Source organism: Balaenoptera musculus, chromosome 1 (assembly GCF_009873245.2).
Source record: "Balaenoptera musculus isolate JJ_BM4_2016_0621 chromosome 1, mBalMus1.pri.v3, whole genome shotgun sequence".
NCBI lineage: Eukaryota > Metazoa > Chordata > Mammalia > Artiodactyla > Balaenopteridae > Balaenoptera > Balaenoptera musculus.
This window is the reverse complement of record NC_045785.1, coordinates 78,704,050-78,731,829: the sequence shown is the minus strand read 5'-3', so window position 1 is coordinate 78,731,829 and position 27,780 is coordinate 78,704,050. Positions and strand designations below refer to the sequence as shown.

General features: G+C 40.3%; 2 protein-coding genes across 2 annotated transcripts in view; one reads left to right on the top strand and one right to left on the bottom strand.

The window, feature by feature from the left end:
- Positions 1 to 12,248, bottom strand: part of LRRC8C (leucine rich repeat containing 8 VRAC subunit C) — an 89,841-nt gene extending 77,593 nt beyond the window's left edge. The window contains exon 1 of the mRNA XM_036828681.1: positions 12,013 to 12,248. The gene's annotated coding sequence lies outside the window, so the exon portion shown is untranslated. The remainder of the gene's footprint in view (positions 1 to 12,012) is intronic.
- A 13-nt stretch (positions 12,249 to 12,261) lies between these two features.
- On the top strand, positions 12,262 to 13,504 carry LOC118899382 (basic proline-rich protein-like). The gene is made up of 3 exons (XM_036861081.1): positions 12,262 to 12,652; positions 12,946 to 13,012; positions 13,129 to 13,504. Exons 1-3 carry the CDS (start codon positions 12,262 to 12,264, stop codon positions 13,160 to 13,162), a joined length of 492 nt encoding a protein of 163 aa, XP_036716976.1. The 3' UTR covers positions 13,163 to 13,504.
- Positions 13,505 to 27,780: the final 14,276 nt, after the last annotated feature.

Here is a 27,780-nt window from a genome sequence, read left to right as displayed (position 1 = left end):
AGAACTACCATACAACCCAGCAATCCCACTACTGGGCATATACCCTGAGAAAACCTTAATTCAAAAAGAGTCACGTACCAAAATGTTCATTGCAGCTCCATTTACAATAGCCAGGATATGGAAGCAACCTAAGTGTCCATCGACAGATGAATGGATAAAGAAGATGTGGCACATACATACAATGGAATAGTACTCAGCCATAAAGAGAAACGAAATTGAGTTATTTGTAGTGAGGTGGATGGACCTAGAGTCTGTCATACAGAGTGATGTAAGTCAGAAAGAGGAAAACAAATACCATATGCTAATACATATACATGGAATCTAAAAACAGAAAATTCATATGCTGCAAGTTAAACTTCTGTCTCCTTTCAGAAGAGATATACAATCACTCTTTAGATTCCATTGGAGATCCCTTCACATCACTGGAAGTAATTAAATTTCTGCTTGTCTTCCTTGTCTTAGCTGAAATATCCCAGTTCCTTCCATTTATTCCACATAGATTCAGTTTTTCAATGCTCTAATCCTCTTTGTAATGGTCTTTTGACTCTTTTCCAAGTTTTTCATCTTCCTATTTATTTGTGTAGTCCTAAATTAAACTGTAATAGTGTGACATCCAAAGAATCCGAATCTAGTTTTCTTTTATTATAACTTACTGTATGCTTTTAATATATACTAATACGTTGCCTTATAAAAAAAAATGTTCCAAATCTGTTTGTGTAATATAACTTGCAACCTCTTCCCAGAAAGAAATTAATGTTCCTGATACAGTGCTTAATTAATTGATTCTCATGAACTTTAATGACATTAAGAAATTCTGGGAAATTAGTTACCACCCAAGCAGTTGATAAACTGTCAACCAAGAGTTTAGTAGCCTTTAACCAAATATTATTTTCTTTTGATGTTGAATCTAACACTTTTCTAACCATTTTCTTTTCCTATAAAATGTCCCTACCAAGCGCAAATCTTTGAATTAGCCTACTAGAGAGCTTTTTTTTTTTAAACAGGAAATCTATTGTAATTCTTTGATACATGCTAAGTACAAAGTTTTTTTGTTTTTTATTTTTCAAATGCAGGGATCAATAAGCTTACTCTATAGAAGGAGAGACAGTAAATATTTAGGCCTTATAGGTCACATCTGGTCTCTGTTGCATATTCTTTAAATTTTTTTAAACAACCCTTCAAAAATGTAAAAACCAATCTCAGCAAGTGGGCCATACAAAAACAGGTTGCAGACCCAAACTACGCGGGCCACAGTTTGCCAATTTCTGTTGTAATGGTTCTTGGAGGTCCCATGGAGACTTGCTCATCTCAAAAGAGCAGCCCCTGGATCAAGGAACTTCATGGCATGTTCGCTATTGAGATCTCTTGCTTCTCTTCCTGAGCCTGGGATGTTTTGCTGATCTACGGCAATTTGAGGCCTTGAATGTCAAAGTCTAGTGGCTATCTGAAAGGACTCCTGTTCTACTGGGCTTATGGTGATTTACTATCTAAGTTGAGAGCTTGGAGAGTAGGCTGGGCCATAAGATTGGTTACACTTGGGGTTGGAGTTAAAGCAGAACTCCTCCCCAGGATGAGATCAGAGAGGTATTTTGATATCTGAATGACATAAAGAACTCCCAAGAAGGGGAGTCAAGTGTAGAACCCAAAGTTTCCAACTCATATTTTAAATTTGAGAACTTCCATGGCCAGTGTTTTGAACTTGACATATTCAATGGCCAAATGTCTGTTATTATACTAAGAAAAACCAAAGCCATTATAAAGTAAGTTTAGGATGAGCAACTATGCATTTTTAGGGAAAAAGGTATCTAAAACTTGGAAGTGAGGCAAAGGGAGGGCAGAATATCCTTTTATTATTATCTTGAAGAACTGTTTAACTGGCCTACACAAGGATAATTTAGAGAAATACTTTTTGTTTTTTTTGACTTGCTAATTACTACTGATTACATTCCAGACTTGCAGATTTTTGTTCGGTAGAAAAGAAAACCCAAAACATATGTTTTTTATTGCGCTGAAGGATGTTACCTAGTTTTGTATCTAACCTAGCAATGTTTTTCTAACATTCCTTTTTAAAATGGTTCCTGGAATGCTCTTTAAACCAAACGCTTTGCCATCTTGCCAGCTCCTTCATTAAGGAGTTGAATAAACCTTTGACATGTTCATTCTATATTCGAGTCATGTTTAACTTTTTGAAAATTATCCCTTGATAACATTCACAGAAGTCTTATCTTGTGTTTTGCTTAGAGTAGGTTTGTGTATATACTTGCACTTGTATTTGCATTTGTCTAACTGTTAAAAAAACTGTATGTAGGAATTGGTTCAGAGGTTTTCTGTATATTTGCCTGTTTCTGGAAGTGGTTTTTTTATAGTGCTCTGTTTTTCTGTGGTCAGTGATTTCTTCGGGCGCCTACTAGACGTATAGCTTCTCCCTTGCTTCAAACACCTCTAAGAATGAAAGTTAAGTGGTCACAGAATTTTGTCCTGTGTGTGCTAGGAAAACACCTCCTTAACAAACAGATTCACTTTGAAATGAAGGGAGAAGGGGAAATCTGCCTGGGTGATTTCATAAGAGTGTGTAGGAAAGAGTTAAGGGAAATTTCTCCTAGGTCTTGGTCTGATAGTGAAGTAAAAGAGTAGTTCTAATAGACCAAAACAGATAGAATCTACAGTTTAAAAAGATAGTCCCTCTATCACCATCCTGGGCAAAAGAGTAGTGCCTGAAAGAATGTTAGCCAATGATAGGTGTTTTACTTTTAAAAGTGCCTTTACCTCTTTCCAGAGGGAAATTAACAAGACTGTAAAGACTCAAAGGAATGAATTCACATATTCCAAGCAGGAGATAATAAACATATATATCTAGAATAAAAGAATATGAAAAATATTCACCTCTGTCCCACCACAAAAAGAAGAAAAATGCACAAAAGGGAAGTTTGGAGGTAGTGTGGTATCCAGGTCACTAATGATAAGGAACTAAAAAAATATGCAAATAGTTTTCTGGTCAGCCTTCAGTAGCTCTTTCTGTATTTCTCAATCAGAACTTTTAATTCAAAGAGATTCGGTAGTACTTTAACAGTACTTTGCAAACTATGACTGAATTATATAAAATTCAAAGTTCAATGGATATTCCTAATAATGAGTACTTGGACAAGTGAAACTATTTTGTTAAATTTCATTAAAAAGACAGTTAAATGTCTTAGCCCTGATTTTATTCTAGTTTGGGAGATGATGAAAAAATTATACTTCATTTATATCAAAATGTTAAACACAGAGACACCATATGACCCAGCAATTCCACTTCTGCACATATCTATCCAAGAGAAATGAAAACAAATGTCCACACAAAAACTTGTATATGAATGTTCACAGGAGCATTACTCCTCATAACTCCAGAGTAGAAACAACCTGAATGTCTATCAATTGATGAATGGAAAAAGAAAATACGGTATACCCATATAATGGAATATTATTTGGCAACTCAAAGGAATGGTGTAATGATACATGCTACAACTCGGATGAATCTTAAATATATGCTAAGTAAAAGAAGCCAGTCACAAAAGACTACATATTATGTGATACCATCTACATGAAATGTCCAGAATAGGCAAATCTATAGAGACAGAGGATAGATTAGGGGCTACCTAGAGCTTGGGAGAAGAAGTGGGGGTGTGGTGGGGAGTAATAGCTAATGCGTATAGGCTTTTTTGGGGGGTGATGAGAATGTTCTAAGATAGATTACGGTAATGGTTGTACAATTCTGTAATTATTCTAAAAACCACTGAATTGGATACTTTAAACAAATAAATTTTATAGAAGGTAGGTTATACCTCAATAAAGCTATTAAAATGTATTTTAGTTCATGCATGACTGATCTGTCCTCTGATAGGATGCCTATTTAATTGGAAGTTACTAACTTCTTGATATTTGTCTCATAGGTCAGATCATTTTGTTGTTGTTGTCGTTGAATTATGTTTTATTTGGCAGATAAAACTGAGGACACAGCATCTCAGATAGTTCTAAGAGACTGCTCCCCAGATCATTATTTACACTAAAAATTTAAGTCTTTGTAGATATGTTCAACAACACTGAATTATAACTAGTGCCAATTTATTTAATGTTTGTTGTACTCCTGCAGTAATATGAAACCATGGAATGTCATATTTCCCTGATACATTTTTAATATGAACTGTGATTATATCATTTTTAAGTGGCAATGTAAATTGTAATTAAACATAATTAATATTAAGACCTGGGACTAATATTATAATTAGATAATTAATGAATAACCTTTGGCAAATACTATCTATGATAGTTTTAACCTATGTATCATATCTATACATAAATATAATGTTCTTCATAACATTTAAATAATAATACGATAATAATTGTCTTATATAACATGCTTTATAAAATTAATTTTATCTTAAAAACCAAAGCATAACACATTAAATACTGTCATCCACCATTTTTTTTAGCTTATGTGATTTTTATGATAAATAACCCATATTGAGATAAAATTATTTTTTAATTAGCTTAATAGAATAGGTAACTGGTAACTAAGGAAAAAAATTTTTCTCAATATGAAGCTGTAAAATTATTTACTTACCATATAGTCTACCTAGTTGCCAAAAGATATTTTTTCACTCACCCAAACCAAATGTGTTCTTTCAGAAGGGGCAATTAGCTTTCCTGCTTTTGTGCTGAATTTTGATAATTCAAAATTATAAATAACTGAAAACAAACAAGTAGAATAATAAAGAGATTCCTGACCTCTAGAGAAATTAAAATTCTGAGATTTCTTAAACACTTTCTTAGTTGTAGTTAATAAGCCAGCCATCAATATGGCCTTCTTTTATCATTGGGCATCTACATTCTTATCTGACAACATTTCAAAATGTTGCTTTGAGATTGTTTCAAATTTGGAGCAATAGAAAAAGGAGCAGTTTTTTAATATTCAAAACATGTTTGAGACACACTAGACAGCCTCTAGGTAGCACCAAAGGTGTGCTCCCTCTCCTATAATCCAGGATGTGGCACTCATAAGTAAAAGAGATGCTGGAAATAATTCGTTTTAATTGATTTGCTCCTTAAATTCCTTAATTAGGTCCACAGTAGGCTGTTCTGCTTATTGAAGTACATTAGGGGAAAGCTGTCAAGTAAAAAAAAAGTTAGATAAAATGTTAGTGATGTGATTATGTTATTAGATACCCTTTCAGGATAAGTAAAATCATCTTCAAGTTCAGGTACAAGGGCTGACTGAAACAGTCACCATCAACAGATTTACTTCAAAGATTTTGTTTGTAAATTTTAAATACCCACATGTCAGTTAGAGATTAGTGTGGCATTTATCTTTATTTGTTGCTTTGTAGATTCCTTGGGATATGGAATCCTGATTTCAAACACAAAGTCTGTAAGGAGAGATACTTTTACTTCTTCCTTTCCAATCTTTATGTCTTTAGTTTTTTTCATCCTTATTGCACTGGCTAGCCTCCTGCATGATCTTGAATGGGGATAAGACTTGTCCTTGGAAACCAGCTAAAGAGGTAATCAGTTAACTGTCAACTGTTAGGCAAGAGTCTAATAACCTTGAACCCACATTTTTTTTATCTAACCTAACAATGATATCTAAGCAGCCATATGCTTATAAAATGTCCCTAGTCAGGATGAATTTTAAAACTGACCTACCAGAAATCTTTTCTCTTAGATGTAAGACTAAAGTAAAACTTTAACACATACTCATAAATGATTTGTCCAAAAAGTGTTTTCTAACAGTCTATTCAGTCTTCTAGTTATCCATCACCATCTCCTTAGGATTAATTTTACTTTTGCCCTAATGGCATGTAGCTAGTCTTTCTCCATCTTGCATTTCATTCATGTAGTCATTCAACGAATATTTACTGATCCTTTGCTAACATATACTGTTCTAAATACTGGTGATACAAAAATGAACATAACAAAACAAACAAAAATCTAGTATATTTGTATGGTTGGTTTATTTAGTTTTCTTCAAGTTACAATTCTATACTTTCCTTAAATGAATTTCACTGCTCAGTTTTGACTGTTTCCTTTCATTTTTATTTTATTTTATTTTGCCAAGCTCATTTCCAGTCTTTCCTTCAACACTGTACTTCCCTATCCACTGTGGAGCCACTCTGAGAAATATAACACGTTACGTTATCCAGATCCTTAGATAAAATGCTTAAACACTCAACACAGATCCAAACCCTAGACACACCTCCAGCTGCTACCTCCTCAACTTTAACCATTTTCTGGTTACAGGGATCCACATAGCTGTGCATTAACTAGAAAGGTTTTTTGTATGCTGTACAGTATTTCCTAACTTTGCTGACTTTAAGAACATTATCCTGGACCTTGCTAATTTCAAGGGTGATAATACAAATTAGTGTGATGGTTTTTCCTAGCGAAGCTATCCTCACAGTTATTTTTAAAAATCAAGGTGTTATTAGCTAAATAATCCCCTATTGTATTTTTCCAGGAGTTGGATTTATAGGTTATATCTTTCCCATTAAAAAAAAAAAAAGATATTTGAACCTGTTTCTAATTTTCATAAATCTCTAAGGTATTTGAGGAAGAGTAGTTAGTAATTTTTATTGATTTGACAAGTTCTTCACATATACAGGGAGAACACAGGACCTACAAGCTTTCATCTATTTAGCTTATTTAGTGACTTTTAACTAGGATTTGTTTTGATGTTCTGACTTCATATTTTATATAGTACTCCAAATTTCCAATTACATATAGAAATATTTCTGTATACATATTTCATGACCCTATTGAGAAGAATAACTTCTAATTACACTCTCAAATTTCATTTCTAGAATTTAAAATAATAGAAAGGGAAATGGATACACTCTAAGATGTTAGAAACTTTACTGTAAAATGTACCGTTACATATTTATTCCACAACTGTTTCTTGAGCAGCTCTGTCCCAGGCACTGTACAGGTGCTGTGGATACAGAAGTGAGAGAGACAGAAATGGCCTATATGGCCTCTGCCCCCAGAGGCCATTGGGACTTTCAGCACAGCTCCAAAAATCAAACAAAGAGAAAAGATGTTGAAAAACAAGGATGTTTCTGGAGGTTTGAGGGGAAAGGAGAGGGAAAAAAACAATATGGTTAAAATAAAGGCTGGAGAAGAGGTTGAGCTGTTGTCGGGGAAGGAGCATGCAAAGGCTGAGAGCCTCCAAATGCTGAAAGAAGCCAAGCTTCTCTAACCCTAACAGTTCTGAGCTTCCACATCAGAAGCCCAGGCTCATGTTCCCCAGAGAACCGAAGCAAGGAACCGAAGCAAGGAACCGAATGTGAAAAAGCTGAGTGACTTCAGAAGCCCCACCCTTACCCCCAAATATCTACTTGTTATGAGTTAAAATCTCTTAGATAGGCAACATAGTGTTTCATAATAATAAACAACTACTGTAAAATGCAAATGCTCTAATAAATACAAACTAATTTATACTCATGTGTAATTGACCAGTCACAAGAATGAATGTTTAGTATCAGAGCCTTCCCAGAATACTAGAAGTAAGTAAGTAAAAGATGTTGAGTATTTAAAGTTTGGGGAGGGCTTCCCACCCAAATACAAAATAACACAGGTAGAGGTGGTTTGGAAGATAACTTAATGAATTTAATAATTTTGCCAAGATGAAACTGGGACAATTGGAAGACATATTTTTACAAACATATTTCAGCTTGAGAGCCAATAGAGTATGCTTCTTTATAAAGGAAAAAAATGTATATGTATATACTGTTCTTCATGTCTTTTAGTTCCATATGGCTCTTTTGTGGTTTTCAAACATAATCTAGAATCATGCTCTACCATGTGTTCTCAACAGGGGGGCAATCTTGTCCCGGTCAAATGGGGTCTGTGGGGCAGGGTAAAAGAATCTTCAGGTTTGTAGCCGGACAACAGGCCACAGTACGTAAATGGGTATACCAGTGTATCTATGGCATTACAATGTATCTAAAAAACACTCTGGAGGGCGGGTAGTAATGAACTAAAGATTGAAAAATGCTTCCCTAAGAGCTTCCTTATGCTCTCTTGTGCTTCCAGCCCTCGGGCAGTGTTTGGGTTTAGCCAAACTAATTTTTGTCCTTGCTCTTCCGACCTACCCCTCTCCAGTATGGGCAGAGCTTGGGTTCTTCTGAGTTCTTAGAAGGGTTCTTTAAAGAACATATAGTTCTCCTGGATGCCTTTGACCCTAGATACTTCAGTCATCTGGAACACTTTCAGTTGTTTCTCTAAGTTTTAAAACATTTTTCTTAAAATTGTTTTTTGAATTTCGCCAATTTCCTCTTTCCTTTTCTTAACTCTATTCATTTTCTAAATATTACCATGTCTCTACCAACTGCCACTCACAGACTATAGAATCATATTTTAAAAGGACACCCATCCAACACTAGAAAAGGATCCTAAATTCACTCCCAGAACTTGTGACAGTGTGTTACACTTCTAAGTAAATAGCCCAAGTTATTTTTTTGTTTCATGCCTGATATTGGAAATGAGTTCAGTTATTCTCTACCTTTTAATACATTTAGGAAATTTTCAATATACCTGCCAAACTATCTACTTTAAGAAAAGCTCTGAGATTACCCACTTGCCCTTCTGTGCCAGCGCTGGAAGCAAATGGGAGTATATTAATGTTCTAGATATTCGAGGCCACACAGGAGAGGCAGAAAACAGGACAGTGCATTTGCCAAAAAATACAAATTCCATCCCATTGAAATATGGCTAGTAATGTTCTAAAAAATGTGCAGAGTGAGCAAAGGAAAAACTACATCAGGTGAGTAAATGTTTATAAGTCAAGACTACAAAAAAGGGATATGATACAAAAGTTAAAGATGCTAAAAACCAGATAAGGTCTTTATACAAAAGAGTGAATCTCTGACAACATCGACTAATCGCTATATGCACGTAAAATACACAAATGTAAAATAAAGCAGAAATTTCGATCCATGCTAGAATACAGTAACCCCTACCATTTATTAAGCACCTACTAGGTGGACAGGGGCTGTCCTTCATATGCATTGTTACATTTAATCTACACAGTGATCCAGCTAGGTAGGCTTTATTAATAACCCCGTTACACACAAAGAATCTGGGGCTCAGAGAAGCTCAATAATGTGAGTTAGTTGGCACTTGCATTGTGCAATAGAGCCAGAATTTGTATCAGCTTTTCCTATCTTGAGGCCATGCCCTTTACCCCATGCCAGTCTAGAATGATTTATATTTTAAGAGAAATTAAGTGAATTCAAGGTGCATAGTGATGTCACCTCACATATTGGGTGCAATATGCTTTCATGAGTGTTCAGGGGCTAGAGATACAGCCAGCACTCCAGGGACTGAGTATAAAGTCTTTGGGAGTGTGTTGCAGCCCATGAGGCCATCATTATCAATGTGGATGAGAACAGCTGATGAGCAGGAGTGAAATGTTCATTAGGTTAAGCTCTAAATCAGTCATTTAATAGAGATCAGCGGCAAGAACAGGGATTTGGGAAACACATGGCCCTGATTCCAAATTCGAATTCTGCTGTATACAAGTTACACGGAAAACCCTGGACAGGTGATTTAACTTCCTTGATCTCCATTTCCTCATACAGTCATTACAGTAAGTTAACAAAAATTTATGTAGGAAAAAGAAAAAGAGGCAGTTTTGGATAAAAAAGTAAATCATTAAGACTAGAGGCTTTGGATATATGTATTCGTATAACAGATTCACTTTGCTGTACACCTGAAACTAACACAACATTGTAAATCAATTATACCCCAATAAAAATTTTTTAAAATATACTAGAGGCTTGGCTTCATTCAGGCATTAACTTAGCTGTAGAGTCTTGGGTAAGTCACAAACTCTGAGCCTCTTTCTTCTGTGAAATGTGAATGGCCATCTGCCTTAAGGGTTTGTTGTCAGATCCTGAGATAAGGTGTCAGACACCTACAGCAACTAGACCGTATTATAGTGGCGCTCCATATTAAATTATTAACACAACACTTGGCAAAATAAGTGTGCGTTTCCACTCTATTTCTTTTTAAACTTGGGCTTTATTATAAAGTCACTGGTGACTACAACTTAAAAATACTACAGACTATTAAGAATCATTACAAATTTGGTAAAAATTAGATACCTTAGAAGTTAAAAATATTGCTAACTTTGTATTTTTTTAAAAGATAAACTTCCTATAAGTGGAAAACTATTCATTCTTTTCTCTTACAGTTCCTCATACTTTTTCCTTTCACTAAAAGCATTCCCTTCTAAAAACACACTTCATTAGGTAAGTGCCTAGTCAATCTGAGAAATAAGAGATTAGTACCATTAACAAAGGCTTTGATAATTTTATTAATAAGAAAGTTGTTAAACCTGGTTGCTATCTCTGATATGGCTGTTGGGTTAGTGGGCCTTATCTGTGGTCAATCTATTATGTGAACCATGAAAAACATTCATCCTTCCAAAGCTGCTCCCCACCGCTCCCTCAAAAGCAAACAAACACACTGACCTAAAGAGTATATAATCACTCGAAAGTAAAGCAAATCAGGGTCACATCCACATCTTCCCTATTGAAGCAAGTCACAAGAAATGCAAATATCACAGATAAGAGTTGTATACATCTAATCTGTTATCTATGTCCACACACCCAACACATGGTTTATGAATCTGAGCAAATTTTGTGAAGTTCGGCTTACCTTTGGGGCTTACATAAATCATCAAAAAATAGAGAGAATGTAAAAACACATAAAGCTGATTGGCTCTGACGATTCTGCAGTATTGTGCCGAGAGGGTTAAGACCACTTGTTCTCATCGCTCATCTGGATGGCATTTTAATGACTTGTCCATGAAGAAACCTCAGGTATGCCTTAGGAAACCACTACATACCTGTCCGGAAATGTGACCGTTGGTTAAGGCTACATTTCTTACACTATCGATGGCTTGTAAGAACAGTGTGACTAAAATAGGGCTGCCATTTCCTTTACCTATTCCTCCCCCATAAGGCTGCATGAAATAGTCATTCAAGCCTCCCTCTGCCCAACACCGGCACTCCCACACAGGTCGATCGGTTCTTACTTTTTACTTTAAGGTGGATGGGGACTTGAAAGTGTTTCCTAACTGGTTTGCTGGGAGTTTAAAATGCTTAAAAAGAATTCGAAAGTGAAGTTTGGCCCTAACCCTCTGAAATATCCGTCCTGGGATGTGGGCTAGGTGTCCGTGGCATTCAAAGCTAGGTACAGAGCGAGGTTTTGAAGGGACTGGAATCTGATGTACCCCGGCAGGCGTGGGTGGGGGAGGGAAGAACTGGCGGAGGGAGAGAAGAAAGAATTAGGGTGTACAGAGCACATCCTAAGGTTGCTGAGTTGCTAACTCCATCCCTCACCATCTCGTCGCTGAGAACCAGCTGGAAAGGGAAAGGCCGGCGAGCCTGGGTTTGGGTCGAAGGCAGCGGTCCTGCCTCGACCGCCGGCCTAAACACCTGGCTTCTGGGGCCCGCGCGATCCGGCGAAACTCTCTCTCCCCTAGGGTCCTGCTGGGGAGCAGACATCGCGCTCTCGTTCCCTTCGGAGACCTTCTAATTCCTCTCTCTCTCTCCAAAAGTGCTAACTTCAGGGGTTCGGGGGCGGCAAGGGAAGAGCAGACCAGAAGGGGCAGGCCCTGGGGTCTCAGGGTTTTTTAAGGTAGAACGACGATCGCTCCCAGCGTGGCCCCGTTTTCTCCTGGTCCCCCAGCCCCATCCCCCCAAGTCCGCGGAACCTGCCGCGCTGCGCTTGGCGCCAGGCTGGGGTCTCTCGCCCGACGCTGGGGCTGGCGTGGGGAAGGGTGGGGAAGGGGTTGGCGGGTCCCCGAGCCCCAGCAGCGTATGGCTCCAGGGAGCACACGCTGGGCAGGAGACTACAGTCTGCCCGCCCGAGAGCCGGGGCGAGTCGTGGCCCAAGCGCACCTAGCGGACCGAGCCGCTGGTCCTCGGCGGGCCGTCCCTCTCCATCCCATCCCTCGGCGGTGCCCGCCCTTACCTCTGGACGAGAGGGTGCCGGCTGCGAGGGGTGCTGGGGAGCGGCGAGCCGTCCCCCGGCCGGGCTCAGCGGCGGCCAGCGACAGCGGGGTCGCTCGCGGGGCCGCTGCTCATGGCTCGTCGCGCTCCGAGCACTGCGGCTGCGGCCACGGCGGCGCCTTCCTCCTCGTCCTCTTCGCGGGCTCCGGGCCGGGACGCAGCTAACGCCCCAGCCTCGCAGCCCTCCGCCCCTCCGCCTCCTCGGCCGCGGATGGAGCCGCCTCCAGCACCGCCCTGCAAGCAGCCGGGCCAGCGGCAGCCAGCGCCGCCCAGCGCCCGGCCCCGGGGTCGCCGCGCCCCCCACCCGTCGGCTCCACGGTCCCAGCCCGCTGTGACGCAGGCCACGGGGCCCGGGAACTTCCTCCCACGCGGAGACCACCCCGAGCCCGGGCCGGCCGCCAAGGGGACTTCCTTCAGAACACGGAAGAAAATCTCCCGCCGCTTCCCGGCGGGGCCACTGCGGCCTCTAAGACGCCCACCTGGCGGCCAGTGCCGGGGGAATCGGCTGGGGCTAATACCTTCCCCCATCCCTAACAATGCGCGGAAAACCCGAGGCTTCCCTGCGCTCGGCGCTCACTCCACGACCGCAGCTCCTCCCCTGGGTAAGTTAGAGGGGAGCAGCTACCCCTAAAAATAGCCCTTCTGGGAACTCCTCGGAAGGACCGGGGTCAGGATAGATAATCCCTCCTCATTATCATCCTCCCCGCACAGAAGAACTGAACGGTGGGAAGGGGTGGTGGGACGCCTCGAAGGAGACAGAGGACAAGGGCAAAAACCAGTTTTTCTGGACCATAAAGCCCATGGGCCGCTCGCTTGACACCTGAGCTTGCTGTCCAGCAGGAACCCCCAAGTTCCCGGACCTTAACAACAGGGCGCCTGGATCTCTCGGCCGCAGGTTCCAGGGATGCTGAAATTGAACGCTCCGCCTACAGTTTCGTGCTGTGCAGGAAGGAGTTGACCAGGCACGTCAAAACCACCTGTTGTTTAAAGAGTATGGGGGAAGGGTTTTCCCTTTTTTTTTTTTCTTTTAAATTGATCTGAACAGTTTTTTTCTCCACCTTTCCCTACCCAATTTCAGGATGAAAAGCGAACTCTGCCTTCTTGAAAGCTGACAGTTATCTGTATGGAAAATCTGCCCAGTGGAAAAATGTCCAGAAAAGATTACTAAGTAATATAGGGTCTTCTGGGATGCCTTACCAGTACGAACTTTTCTAAGAGCACCAAAAATTAAACTATTGCTTTGTCCTGGCATTCAGGAAAAGACAGGTGTATGCCAACAGAGGAATTCATAGACAACTAGTCCTCTTTCACTAGTTGGTTGGTTGTTACACAGTTGGTTAGTTGGTTCTTAAGAAAGCAGGCACCTCCTTTTACCCCAAGCCAAAATTAAAATGTGTCCAAAAGTTGTTCTCTTAGGCTTTTTACTGATTTTTCCATGTTCCTCTGGCAAACTCCTACACTTTTTCCAATTCCAGTACTGTTGTTGGGTGTCTTTCCCAGAAGACAACCTGAAACCCTCTTAGGCCTTAGGAGATGACCCGAATACTAGCCTTCATTAACCTAGATCAACACAAAATTCTAGAGTGGGGCCATCCTCCCAGATAGCAGGCGGAAAAATTCCTGAAAGTTTCCTGGGGAAAAGACAGAGGCTGACTAGCAATTTGCTAAAAAGTACTGAGTACCTTGCAGGCCACCATGTACTAGCTGAGGTAGTTCCAGCTCTTCAATGCCTTGCCGGGATTTAAATGCTCAGTGAGGTGAGTACTAAGGGCACAAATGTCCTGTGGAGGGTTTTATTCTCCAAGAGCTTTCTGAGTGCACCTCTATCCTCCTTGTGCCACTGGCACCCTAACTCAAGCTTAGTCATCCCTGAAATGCTCCCACACTACCCAGTGTTAAGGAACCACAATTCTAGACTTTGGACTCAGGTGAACCAGGAGGAAATCCCTACTCTTCCTGTGTAAATGTAAGGAAGTTACTGCTACATTTTTTTTTCCATCAACAATATAGGTATAGTACTATAGGGTGCTGTGAGAATTAAATAACATGCTTAAATCACCAAGAACAGGACCAAACACTTTACAAGTACTCAGTAAATGGTAGCTGTTGTATTTACTACAGTTCATTGCCCTGAGAACAAAAGGACAGAAACAGCAAGGAGGTTTGGAGATGGATTTGAATCCCTGCAAGTTGAGTTCCCCCACCCCATCCCTGACAGTTGCTTAATTGTGATACTTTTGTCTACTCTGTGCCTGCTTTCTAGTAGGGTGAACTGGACAGTTCTACGTGTAGTCAGGTGATTCCCATGCACACTAAAGTCTGAGAGGCGCTAGTCTGAAAGCCACTGTGTGGTACTGCTTAGGTCTCCTTTTCTTATTTTACAGAATGTAAGCTGTAAGTCTAGTCACCTCACTTCAGTCAACCTAACAGAAATCAACACACACACTTATCAAGCCCTCTGTAAAACACTAGATGAATCAGCAATCAGCCAACTTTTGTGAAGGCTGGACCCTGAGGGTCTCAAAGAAGTATAAGGCTTATTCCCTGACTTCAGGGTGTTCACAGAGCATGAGAGAGGGAATCTGGCATGCATATGAATCAAAATAAACCATTTTTAACTAAATGTGGTTGAAGTTCAGAGAAAGGAGAGGGAACTGTGGGCCAGAGCCACCATCTTGATCTTTCACTTAATACCCAATTCTTTAGGGCAAAATTTGACATTCCAAATGGGCTTCCAGAGTGAGTTTCCATACTTAGACTCCACACATAAGTTAACTATGTACTGGTTGACAAATAGGGAGCAGAAGTAGACCTTTCTGAGCAATGCACGACCATGATAAGAAATTCGGAGCGATGTAGATCTGGGCTCAAATCCTGTGTCCACCGCTAACCAGCTATGTGACCCTGAGCTTCTTAATCTTTGAACCCCAGTTTCCCCATCTGTCTCTTAGAACAGCAATACCTTCTTTTTAAGGTTCTAGTGAGGCTTAGAATATCTGCAATCGCTCTGGTGGATTGTATGGAAATGGTGATTATATTACATTGTCTTGTTAGCTACAGGAAAAAGCAGGCTGGACTATATCATTCCTTAAAGGCATATTTCAAAAGCTGCCTTCTCTGTGGAGCTCTGCAGGCTCCAGCCAAGTGTAATTCTCTCTTCCTTGTGCTCCCACAGCACTTATTTTTGAACCTCTATTTCAGCACTTACTGGTGTCCTGCCATTTATTTCTTTACGTTTTGCTTCTCTACTGTATATTCATCTCTACATCAACACCTAGCAGAGAGCCTGGCATTAAATTTCAAAAGAACAAGTTTAAAAATGTTTCAATTTCTTGTACTGGTTCTGACTTTCAGTATAATTTGTATTAAACTGCAGGCTCTAAAACCTGAACCCTTTTGCTCGTAGTTTATACTAAAATTATGTATTATGAACATGTATCTGCTTAAACCTTGATTTTTCAATGCTGGGCTTATTCTTTAAGACCAACCTGCTATGCTTGTTTTGTTTTGTGATGTCAGTTGATCCTGCCTAGTCATAGTGAAAGTAAAATCTAAATTCTAAACCAAAACCACCAGCAGGATTTTACTCAGCATTCTCTACCCACTCTGTGCACATCTGCTCCCCAGACCTTTTCTGAGCTTTGTGGGAAAGATCCTGAGCTAACAGGAAACATGGTTGTTTTGAGTTTCAGCTGTTAACATTGTTGCAACCATTACCACTTTCTGAATTAATAGCTGCAAGATAAAACCCACCTTTAGCAACAGTTTTGAAATCCTTGACTCTATGCCAATAAAAATGCTAGGGAAACCTTCCCTAGAAAAAGTCGAGTGAGCAGGAAGTTGCCCAAGAGGTAATGTGGTCAAATGTGGTCTTGACCCTAAAAAGGCAGAAGAATTTGTGCCAGAGGAGAGGGTGGTGTTGCTGAGGACTTAAAAATAGGATTCTAGAAAACTTTGGGTCAAATTCTTCTAAAATCAGCCCTGTATCATTTATACACCTCCCTCCACACACATGCACACGAGTTGGAAGTGGTTGGTACCACTAACTTGTGGGATATTCTTTGGAAATAATAATAATGAATAAGCACTTACTAGGTACATGGTATGTGCTAAGTACTAGCTTTATATGTATTGTCTCATTTAGTCGCTGTCACCATCCACTAGTAGGCAGTGTTATTTTCTGCTATTGAGAGAGGGGAAAACTGAGGCACTTTGTAATCAAGTAACTAGCCAAAGGTCACATGACCAGTGAGTGGAAGAGTTAGGATTTGGACCCAGGTGAGTCTAATTTCAGAGTTCTCAGGCTTAACCACTACTCAATCCATGGAAAAGGAATATTTATTTTTAAATTGAATCCATCAAGTATATTCAGTAAGGTTAATGATGTAATTTTTCAGTAGTTTTTGAAATTGCATTCATTTGTACTTTTCTCAATAGGGTATTCATATCCTAAATGTGCCTTCCTGGGGTGATTTCACAGCTTACTCTTTAATTGAAAAGCATTTTATGACTGAAAGCAAACTTAATGAAAGATCATGAAGTGTCTGTGGTTCTGAGTTTAGGCAATATGAAATATACCAGGCAGAGAGCCTCATTCTTAGAATTATTGTTTATATGATAGCTATGTAGTATAAGTTTAAAGTAAAAAATGAGTTTGACATTCTAAGGACTTTTTTGTACCCAAATATCACTGCTATAACTGCATTACTAAATAATATTTGCTTGCTACTATTTAGTAATCATGTACAGCCACTGATCTAAGAACCTTATATGTACTAACTCATTAATTCAATCTACAAATGACTGGCTCTGTCCATGAAGTAAATTATTCTAAGGAAAATGAAACACTCTTTAGGGGTTTAGAACTTCCTTAGTTATTAAACAAAATACATTCGGATTTACCTCTATGGAAGGTAACTCATTTTTTCCCAGGACTCAACATTTTCAGCCTTTTCTTAATACCGTATCATATTATGCATGTATAGAATGTACCTTAGAACATCTCAGATCACCTTTTAACATCAACTAGCTTCAAATTTCAGTGACATCAGCCCTGACAAAGCACCTAATTTCAGGCCTAAGGAACTGCTTCTTTCCTTTGACTAAAAAGCTGCTCTTTCTCTCTCTCTCTCTCTGAGGCATGAAGATCCATGGCTCAAGACACCTTATCAGGGTAAGTGAAATTGAAGATGCTGTTGTTACTCACATAAACATGACTCTCTCTTTGGAAAAGTATCATGGACTGTGCTTTGTTTACTTAGAAGATGCTACAAGCATGCCTGGATGCTCTCTTCTTAAAGCTTCCACCCATACTGACACAAGATACATTTTCTTGAGCCTTTTTTCAGTTCATTTATTAATTTCCTGAATTTACTTACGTTGTTTACCTCTCTGGGAAAAAATCAACAGGAAAGCCTGGTTAGCTTTCTCAGTATCAATGATAATGATCATTTATGATCACGTTTATTGCTAGCAGTGAAAAGAGCATAAACCGAGATTAAGAGACCTGGAGTCCAGGTGTGGTTCTGTCATTGACTAACTTTGTGACTTAGGACAAGCCTCTTAATATCTTTGGATCTTTGGTCTCTTTATCTGAAATGAAGGGGTTGGAATAGGTGATTTTTTAGGATTTATTCAGTGCTAGAACTTTTCACATTGATCTTAATATGGTACATATTTATCCTCCCTAGATTTCAGTCAGTAATGGATATAATCACCAATATGTAACCAAAGATCCAAGAAGGCATCCGGTGCTGCTATCTATGGGAAATATGTCTAGAGCAGGGTAGACCAATTAGGCAACATCTTCTCAAAGCACCTCTGTCTTCCACCATCCATTACCAGTGAGATAGAGCCATTCCTCTACTGAGGCATTTCCAAGTAGCATTCTGTAGAACCTCTGAGTACGCTGAGAAATAGGGGTCTGTGGTCAAAGTCATTTGGGGAACGCTATATTCCTCTTGGAGATTCACAATGCATATTACCATGCTCAGGGCTCTGAGAAGTCCCACATTAAAAATACTTGTTGACTTTGCTGAACCTAGCATGTCTCTAACTTCATTTACCATGGAACTATTTCCTTTGTCATATCTATCAACATCCCAAGAAGAATAAACTCTCTCAGAATAGAATATTTGAATTGTTATTCTAGAGTTAAAGACTTCAGAACCGTCATAAGATTTTCCCCCTTTGGAAAGAGAAGGGAATTATAGGCCGTGTTAACTAATTTAATGAATGCCTACAGAGATGAGCCCTCTTGATAGATGCGACCTGCAGGCATTTTCCTTACAAACAGCCATAACAGAGTGCCTGCTATCTTCAATAGGACAAAGAGCCCCCATTCTCACTGGTAATAGTGTAACCTTGTTCCTTTACACTGAGGAATATTCCCTTGCCTTTATACGTTTGTATTGGCCTCTAGATCCTTTGACATTCTTTTAGAAATAGTTGAAAGTGGTATAAGACAAACACATTCATTCTGTGCACTCGAAGAGATATCGTAGAATAGTTTATCAATGACCACTGGGAGACAGCTCTCCATGGGTCTCTAGTATTTCTGCACATCTTATGAGCAAGACACTAACTGCCCTTTCTTCCGGACTAGATTTTCAAAGATACTTGTACAGTGAACAGCCTTCGAAGATAGTGATAATGTCTGCCTCTAGAGCAAAGGGCATGCATACTTACTGTCCAGTATAATAAAGATAATGTCTCTCTCCAGAGCAAAGGACAGGCAGACACACTCGTTATAAAGGGTTCACATTCACTGAGCTCATGGTCCCTCTCTTATAACACAACCTACTGTTAATATGTTAGAGCTCAAGGAACGGACACATAAAAAATGCTGATACTTCGGGCTACTGCTGTTGCTGTGAGGGATGAACATTTTTCCATCTCTGATCCAGGAGCTTCATGTCTTCTACCAGAATCCAAGAAACTGGAGCAAGCTGATTTTTTAGCTTGCAAATAATAGTCTCAGGCTTTTCACAGTCCTTAACAGTAACTGGCTTTTTCCTTCTTATGAATTGGACAGTGGTGGAGTAACTTCATGTCCTTAGGTGTCCTCCCTCCCTGGTGCTGTGAACATACTCTCCTATGAGTGCTTCTCTAGGCCTGTTGTAACATTAACAGCTGTCCAGCCCTCTTTCTGAGGAACATTCAGTAGAGGGCTGATAGAAGTGATGTGCTCTGACTATGGGATATCAAAGAAAGGCACCGTGAATTTCTGTCCGGCATGATAATATTTCATTAAAATGATTAGAAACTATCTTACTTTCTATCTTACTTTAAAGGAATTTAAAAATTAATCCTCAGTGAAAAGGAAGTACCATCTTACAGTACAGAATGGATAAGTATGTGTCTGGGGGCGGGAGGGGTGGATACTTCTGAGTTAACTGCACTGATTTCTTCCAAAAGCAATGTAGATAAAGGAAAAGACTAGAGTTTGGATAAGATAACTTATAAGCACATAACTTGCTTCCTGTGGCCAAAGGGAGCATGATTTTACCATAACATGAAAACAACAGTGATCACGTTTAAGAAACTGAAAACATCCAGATTTCTTGAATGTCAACAACATTCTTCAGCTTGTAAGATACTCCCTACAACAGTCTATTTACACCTTATCTGATGTCATTTCATATTAACTGTTGATTTCATTGGCTAAACCAGAACTCAAAATTATCTATTCTGTAATAATGCTTTTGACCAGTTGCTTTGAAACAAATATTTTCTGATCAAAAGGGTTTCAGGAACTTTAGAATATAACAATAATTGGTTTGTGAGCAACCTGGTCTGGAATTTTTAAGAGGTAGTCTGATAACTTGCTACAGTGATTTGAATGCCACAAATAGGGTAGTAAATTAACATTTGTTGAGTGCTCTCTGCCAGGCAGGGTCTAAAGCATTTTACATGTATGATTTCATTTACTCCGTGTAACAACACTATGAAGTAGGTACTATCACTGTCCCCATTTCACAGATGGGGAACCTGGGGGCACAGGTAGGTAATGTGACTTGCCCAAGGTCACGCTGCTAGTAGGTGGCAGAGCCAGGAACAGAATCAAGGCGCCTACAATGGAATCAAGCCTACACTCTACTCTTGTACTTCCTTTCTGCCTTATAACAGAATTTTTTAAACTTCTAGAAAATGTGATTTTTTTTTTCCCGTAATGCTTAAGGGAAATAAACATCAATTTCCTTGCTTCTTTGGAGTTTTATCTCTAGACTATCTTCCCAGATAAAATGTTTTGTTCTTCATTTCTCCGTAATGAATATATGTCAGGACCATTAAGGATGAATTATGTCCAACATCAGCCCATGTTGACTGAGAAGAGAGATATTGTGTAGCTCATTTTGAGCAGGGAGACACTCCAATTAAGCCACCTTGAAATGCTCCATTTTGATGCACCTTAAACTCCTGATACAAGATGCATTTGAAAAATCTTTTAATAATCTAAAACAAATACAAAATGTTGAGTGTTTTTGTCTTTCAGTCTGTATCCAGAGAAGGAAGAAAAAGTAACCATACTTTTAAAGTTACCAGTTCTTTACTTGGGCAAGCTTTAATTTTTCATGACCAGGAGTGGTGCTACTACCATTCCCCAAATCACCCACAGTTGCCACAGTCCCCAGATGGACACATTGTGACCCTGTCTAGGCTAACAATCGCATCACATCACAGTGCTTTTCTTCAAATCAGACTGGCAGCTTATCCCAGCTAATCTACCAAGGAGCATGGTGGTGGGCAATAATAGGGGACTTCTAAGTGCTTTAAGGGGAAAGGAATTTTAAAAATCTTGGCTGACTGCTACTTAGAATGATGAGATCATTTAATATACAGCATTTGTAGATTGTTGGCCAGCCTCTGGAACTCCAAAATGATTGCTGAAAATTTGTGAGAGGAAGGTTTCACGTAAAACTCTCTGCAAGGTTAGATCTGTTCAGTGTCTGGCTAATGAAGACAAATGGTATGGCACAGATTTCAGCTGCAAGAACAAGACGCACTTCTGCATCTCCTGCCACCATTTTCACAAGAAAATGCAGGAGTCATCATGGTCTTTGCTGAATGACTTTTGTGGAGATTGGTCGGTATTTTTCCTTCTGTCAAGAACTGGAAGAAGTTTCAAATCTGGAGTGAATCTAGAAGTTTAAGAGGAGTGAGTTGATGGTTCACAAAGCTCCTTGGGAGCTTCCCGGTTGTGATCTGATGCCGGCTCCCTTACTGGGAGGGCAGGGAGAGACAGAAGAAAGAGGCAGACCACTCCAGATTGGTAGGTGGCAGGTTTCATACGGAGGTTTACTTAACAAGGCTTGTCTTGTGCAGATGCAGGACAAGTAGATTTCTGCACCTGCCCTCTGGAATCTTAAAAGTTTATATAGAGGTCTTAACTGGGTTCAGTCGCGTACACAGTCTAGATAGTCTCATCACCACATTCTTATTTCAAGGCTTCATCCTTGGGGCAGCTTCTGGGAGTGGCGGAAGCAAGGGGAGGGATGCGGTGCCTCCACCTGCTCGGGTCCAGCTTGCAGGTCAAACCAGTGGTCACGTCTTCTCAGTGACCTCCCCCAACACAAGTATAGTTCCATCTCCTGATCTCCGTGAGACCTCAAGGAGCTGCACAGAAATAGTGTAATCCCTTAACTAAAAGGATTTGGATTTATCTGGACTTTAATCTGCATTGTGTGTTTTTGTAACTAATATGATAACTGAATGCCTATGGACCCAACATTTTTTGGCCAAATCACCTTCGGAAGTGTTGCAGTTGTTTGCTCTGAGGGGACACTTTCATCCCATTGGCACATGCCTTTATAACTCTTTACTACCACCTTGATTTTGTACAGGTCTTCACACTACCTTCTGCTTTCTCGAGACATTTCTCTTTTCTCATCTCTCCACTCTCCTCCAAATTTCGTCAGCCTTTTAAAATGTCCAATTCAAATTCTCTCTCCATAAAGTTTTTTTAAAAAACACTTTCTTTTCTGTAAACTCTTACAGTAATGAATCATCTTTTTATCTTCCATAGCTGTGAGAACTTGGATAAGCTGCTTAACCTCTCTGAGCTTCAGGCATAGTTTAACGGGGATAGTTATAGTATTTAATTTATAGTGTGGCTGTGATGATTAGATCAGCACAGTGCCTGACACATTGGAAATATGCAGTAAATGTTAACTTTCATTAATATTCAACAGCTAATTACATCTTCTTTTTTGACACTTTACATTTTTTTTCTGTTTCCCACATAGTTGATGTTCAAAAATTACTTGTTCACTTAATTATTTTAATAAAATGTCAAAGGAGGAGTCTTTCTGTCAAGTTTTTTTTTAAGTATATTGACAAACATGAAGAGTTGCCAGTTGCCAATTTTCTTAAAAGTCAACTTGTTAACTTGATATATAATAAAAAAATTTTAAAGTAAGCATAATGAGTGCTTACTGCCTGAGTAAACTATATATAATTTTTACTATTTCATTTCTATTTCAGTGTAACATATCACCCATGATACATTAAAATAATCATCATTTCTCTTCACCCCCAAATTTAAATCCATTAAATTATTTTTTTGAAAAATTCATATCTAAAATATCTGTCATATTGCAGTACTTCCTCAGATATGAGCGATTCACTGTTTTAATAATTAGTGTGGAAAGAAAGTACACACTGAGAATATTGAAATATTACTTTTATTGTTTACTTAAATCTGCATGCAGGAAGAAATAGCTGGTTTTTCACACAACAATATTACAGGTTCTCTTTTATACATGATTTATACAGGGATACATCATGAATTTGTGATCTACAAGGAGAGGAAGGACCTTGAACTCAGAAGTGAACAAATCTCAGAAAGTTGTTTGAAAGGTAAAAACTGACAGTATTCATTTCAGAACAGAAACAAGTCTTCCATTTGAAGACAAGAGGAGTCCACATTTTTTGTTCAGAAGAATGCATGGGAATATGGCATTAAAGATCAGGACAGGGGTCCTGAAATTTGTTCAAGAGGTAAAGCATTAAGATCTTTAATGTTAATTGAATTTTTTTAAACTTTTTATTTTATATTGGAGTATAGCCGATTAACAATGTTGTGATTGTTTCAGGTGCACAGCAAAGCGACTCAGCCATGCATATACACGTATCTATTCTCTCCCAGACTCCCTTCCCATCCAGGCTGCCACATAACATTGAGAAGGGTTCCCTGTGCTGTACAGTAGGTCCCTGTTGGTTATCCTTTTTAAATATAGCAGTGTGTACAGTTGAATTTTTAATGTTTAGAATACAAAGTTCTGTTAATCACAGAGGACCCACTTTGTCAATATTACTTGCATATCTTTAGAAGATAGTTTAACTCTTCAAGTAGTTCTAACTTCTCAGTCCATTGTGTAGCCTCTTATAATGGAGACAAAACTTTAAATGATAAGTCGAAAGCTTCCTTCAAAATCTCTCTCAACTCCTCCCTTTCCTCCATTTCCATGTGCACTTCTGCTCCCCCAGTTTAGCTCTCACCACTTCATGGCTACACAGCAGCCACTGCCTCTTTCCCAGTTTTCCCATCTTAGCTTCAGCCAGACCACCGTCCATGCAATCGCCCAATTTATTGCCCAAAGGTACTGCTCTCAGCACATACTATGAATGGCTGGCCATAGTAGCTGCTCAATACATGATAACTTCAACTTGCTTTAAGTAAGTCTCCACTGCCCAAAGGAAAAAGCTTAAACTCAAAGCCCTGATGGTTTGTAAATAATAAAAGACTGTGGTACAATAAAGAATATATTTGGTATTTGTCTATTCCTGGTACAGAGCTTCTGAAACCTTTGGAATTTCCTGAGTGATGAAGTGCCTTTGTTAAGTTAATGAGGTGACTCATCTGGGCCTCTAGATAGTTTCAGGATAAGGGCTGGACATCAGAAGGACCAACCATGTAATTAGAGTGTTGGAACTTTGGGCCAGCCTGACCTCTGGGATTGGGGGTGCCTGGAGATTGAGTTCAATCATGAGTCCGATGATTTAATCAATTATGTCTATGTAATGAAACCCCAATAAAAACCCTGGACACTGGAGCTCAGTGGAGCTTTCCAGTTAATGAACTCATAGATGTGCCTGGAGAGTGACATGCCCTGACTCCATGGGGAGAGGACACTGAACTCTGTGTTCTCTCCTAGACCTCATCCTATGCATCTCATTTGGCTGCTCTTGGTTGTATCCAATAAAGTTGTAATCATTGAGCTCCGTGAGTCATTCTAGTGAATTTTCAAAATGGAGGGAGTCATGGAACCCCCAAATTTGTAGCCAGTTGGGTAGAAGAGTGGGTGGCCTAGCGACCTCCCAAGACTCATGGCTGGCATCTGAAGTAAGGGCAGTCCTGTGGGGGACTTTGCCCTTAACCTGTGGAGCCTGTACCAACTCCGGGTGGTCAGTGTCAGAACTGGGTTGGGGTAGAAACAGAGCCCACAGTACTGAGAAGCTATTACTGGAAATCTACGGAAATAGATCAAGTTACCAGAGCATGATTTTGTACATCATAGGTGTAATGGAAAGACTGATTTACTAAAAGTCTCCCCAGGACCACAAAATGATAACTCTGCTTCCTCTAATCTGGCTTACGTGGAACCTGTTAGGATGGCCTCGTGGTAAAGAATCATGTCTGTGAGTCATTTAAACACAAGAGGAGTCAAAATATTTTGACTAGCCTAGGGCAAGGCATTTGGAATGCATTGTGATCTATGGTCTTAATTCCACAAGGTCCTACCAATGGTTTATTTTGGCAGAAGACAACACAAGTGTCCTTTTCCACTTAGTGTCTCTGAGAAACATTCCACCTAGACAAGACAACCAAGCCTGGCTGATGAGCTACAAGTCAATCGGGATGTTATGTACAAGGATTTGGAATTCTCTGTACTGTCTGCATCCCCAGTAGTAATTCTGAGAAGAATTGAGCTGCTAGTGCTGGTGGTAATAGTTATGGGAGGAGGGACCGCATTGCCTACTTATTGCTCAGCAAGCTACCCTGTTTCCAATTTTGCCAGTAAAATATAGCAACAAAGGGAAGGAAAAAGAGAAGCCACAGGCACTGAGCACCTGTTGCCTACCAGGCTCAGGATGAGTGCTTTTACTTAAGCTAGCTTATTTCATCCTGGTAACCTCGCTGAGGAGGAGGTATCTTCATCTCCACTTTACAGACACTCAAACTATGGCTGTGAGCTCCCTGAGGTCTCCCAGCTAGTGAGTTAGTAAGCCGTCTGGATCCAAATTTAAACTCTACACTCAACTTTACTGCCAAGTTTCCAGCTTTGGGCCTCACCCTGGCAGCCTGAGTTACACTATGGTTTAGGAAAGCAGAGAAAGGTTATCTTTTCACCCTCAACTTGCCTGGGGGTTGGAGGAGAGTGGTGGAGGTGGTTTAATCAATCCTCAACTTAGGCTAGAGGAAGCACCTGAGCCAGTTTTCCCCAGACAAGCCAAAGATTGCCACTGGCAAGCAACACTGAAATCTTTTTGCAGCCTTTTCTCTCAGCATTCTCTCTTTTAAGCAAACTGGTGCTAATTCTGGGGCAGGTGGCAACAAGCAACCATCACAGCCTCCTAGAGACGTCCTTGGTGCGGCTGCCCAGGGCCCCCTTCTTGTGTTTAGAACACCCCCGCCTCTTCCCCAAGTTAACTCTGCCTACTTGTGAGTAGCCAGCAGTGAGTCTGCAAGCAAGAATCCTTGAGGGTGCATCCCTCTGTCCACCAGAAGACCTGCTAGTGGGCTCAACACACGCTGAAACCACAGTGGGAGGACGAGGCTGGGGGCTCGGCACTGTTCAGTGTCTATTTGTCATTAGGAAGGGGCCCTAGCTAGTGTGGTTGGCTCAGGATCTAACACTGGAGGGCCTGGGGTAGAGCACCCAGTCCACTGGTGGCGGAGGCTCAAAGGAGTCAGACAAGACACACTGATCTTCACGGTGGCCCTTGGCCACCAGCAGGGCAAGCGGCCTAGGACAGCATCTCACCTGTCCGAAATTGTGAACAGACAGGACTGGAGTCTAGGCAGAATGCAGCCACTCCCAGACGGCACCTCGAGCTGAACAGTCTCCCTCCCGTTTCCTAAGGTTCCGCAGCAGTTGATTTCCCATGGAAACAAGCAGAAATCTGTTTTAATCATCGGGCATTTTTAGTTTCCTAATTTGTATGGGAACCTGGAGATACAGACATATGGTACATTCATCATCCCAGAAAGCTACAGCTGAAAGAAAAGAAGTTAAAGCCAGTCTTAAAACTGGAAACCTTCAGCTTATGCCTTCAAGTGACTTTCCTTAATCTCAGAGACTGTCAGCAGTGCTGCCAAAAGACCTGGTTCTGTTTCAGCTCAGTCCTTCCAGCGGGATTTGCGTTTGAACCTTGGTGTGTGCTTCCCCTGCAGCACAGCACAGCCGGCCAGCTCTTGCGGTTCGAAGGGGAGCCCCCTTTCAGTGGCTGAACCAGATTGAGAGGGTGAAATGAGCGCTGGCTGAGTTCTAATTCTGACCCCGGCACAGACTAGTCCTGTGACCTAAGGTTAAAACTGAGCTTCTCTGTGCCTCGTTATCTTGCTCTGAGAATTTCATTCAATCATTAGCAAATACTGAATACTTATTGAACATCTGTGGCAGGTACTGTTCTAAGAACTGGGAAGACAGCAGTGAACAAAATAGGGTCCCCACCTTTGTGGAGTTTAGATTCTATTGTGGGGAGATAAACAATAAAAGAGTAGGAGGCATAATATGTTAGCTGGTGATAAGGGTTATAATAAAGCAGGGGAAGGGAGTATGTGGGATGGGCAATTACCAGTTTAAGGTATGTGGGTCAAGGAAGTGCTCACTGGAGAGGAAGCAGCTGAGGAAAGGCTTGAAGGAGGAGTGAGACTGAGCCACGTTGATATCGGAGCATTTGGGTGGAGGCCTTGAAAAGGAGATTACCTGCTGTTGTTGAGGAATAGCAAGAAGTCCAGGGTGGCCACCCAGCCTCTGGTGCCTTGTTATAGCAGCTTGAGTGGACTGACACATAGGCTAGAGTTGGAAAGAGGGTATTTGTGACTAAGGGTGTCGAGAAGATCATGGGGAAGAGAATACCTGTGCACGTATCGGTTTGGAGAAGCTTTCTGGGCCTCCAAACAGAGAAGACTGTGAAGCTGGAGTTGAGTTGTGCAGTGGAAATTGTATCTAGCTTGCAAGGATGCCCAGGGCCTGGCTCAAGTAGGACCCAATGAAACTTACTTTCTTTATCTTAAGGACAAGAACTCTGTATTGTTAATCTTTGTATTCTTAATATGTGCACAATAAATTTACTTGTTTCTAGATTTGAATTTAGTCACTTTATATAGTTCTAAGGTACTAAGATACTGGAGACTTAAGGGTCAGGTCAGCGTAAAGTTCAGACTTCTGTCTAGAGCAGTTCTACCGAGTAGAAATGTAATGTGAGCCACACAGGTAATTTTAAGTTTTCTAGTATCCACGTTTTAAAAAATAAAAAGAAAGCAATGAAGTTGATTTTAATTACATTATTTAACCCTAAACACTCAAATTATATCCTTTCAACATGTAATCAATATAAAACTATTGGTATGTTTTATTGTTTTTCACTAATTTTTTGAAATCCAGCATGTATTTTATACGTACAGAACATTTCAATTCAAAGTAGCCCCATTTCAAGAGCTCAGTGGCCACATGTGGCTGGTGGCTGTCATACTGGACAGGGTAGTTCTGGTGGCAAAAGGGAG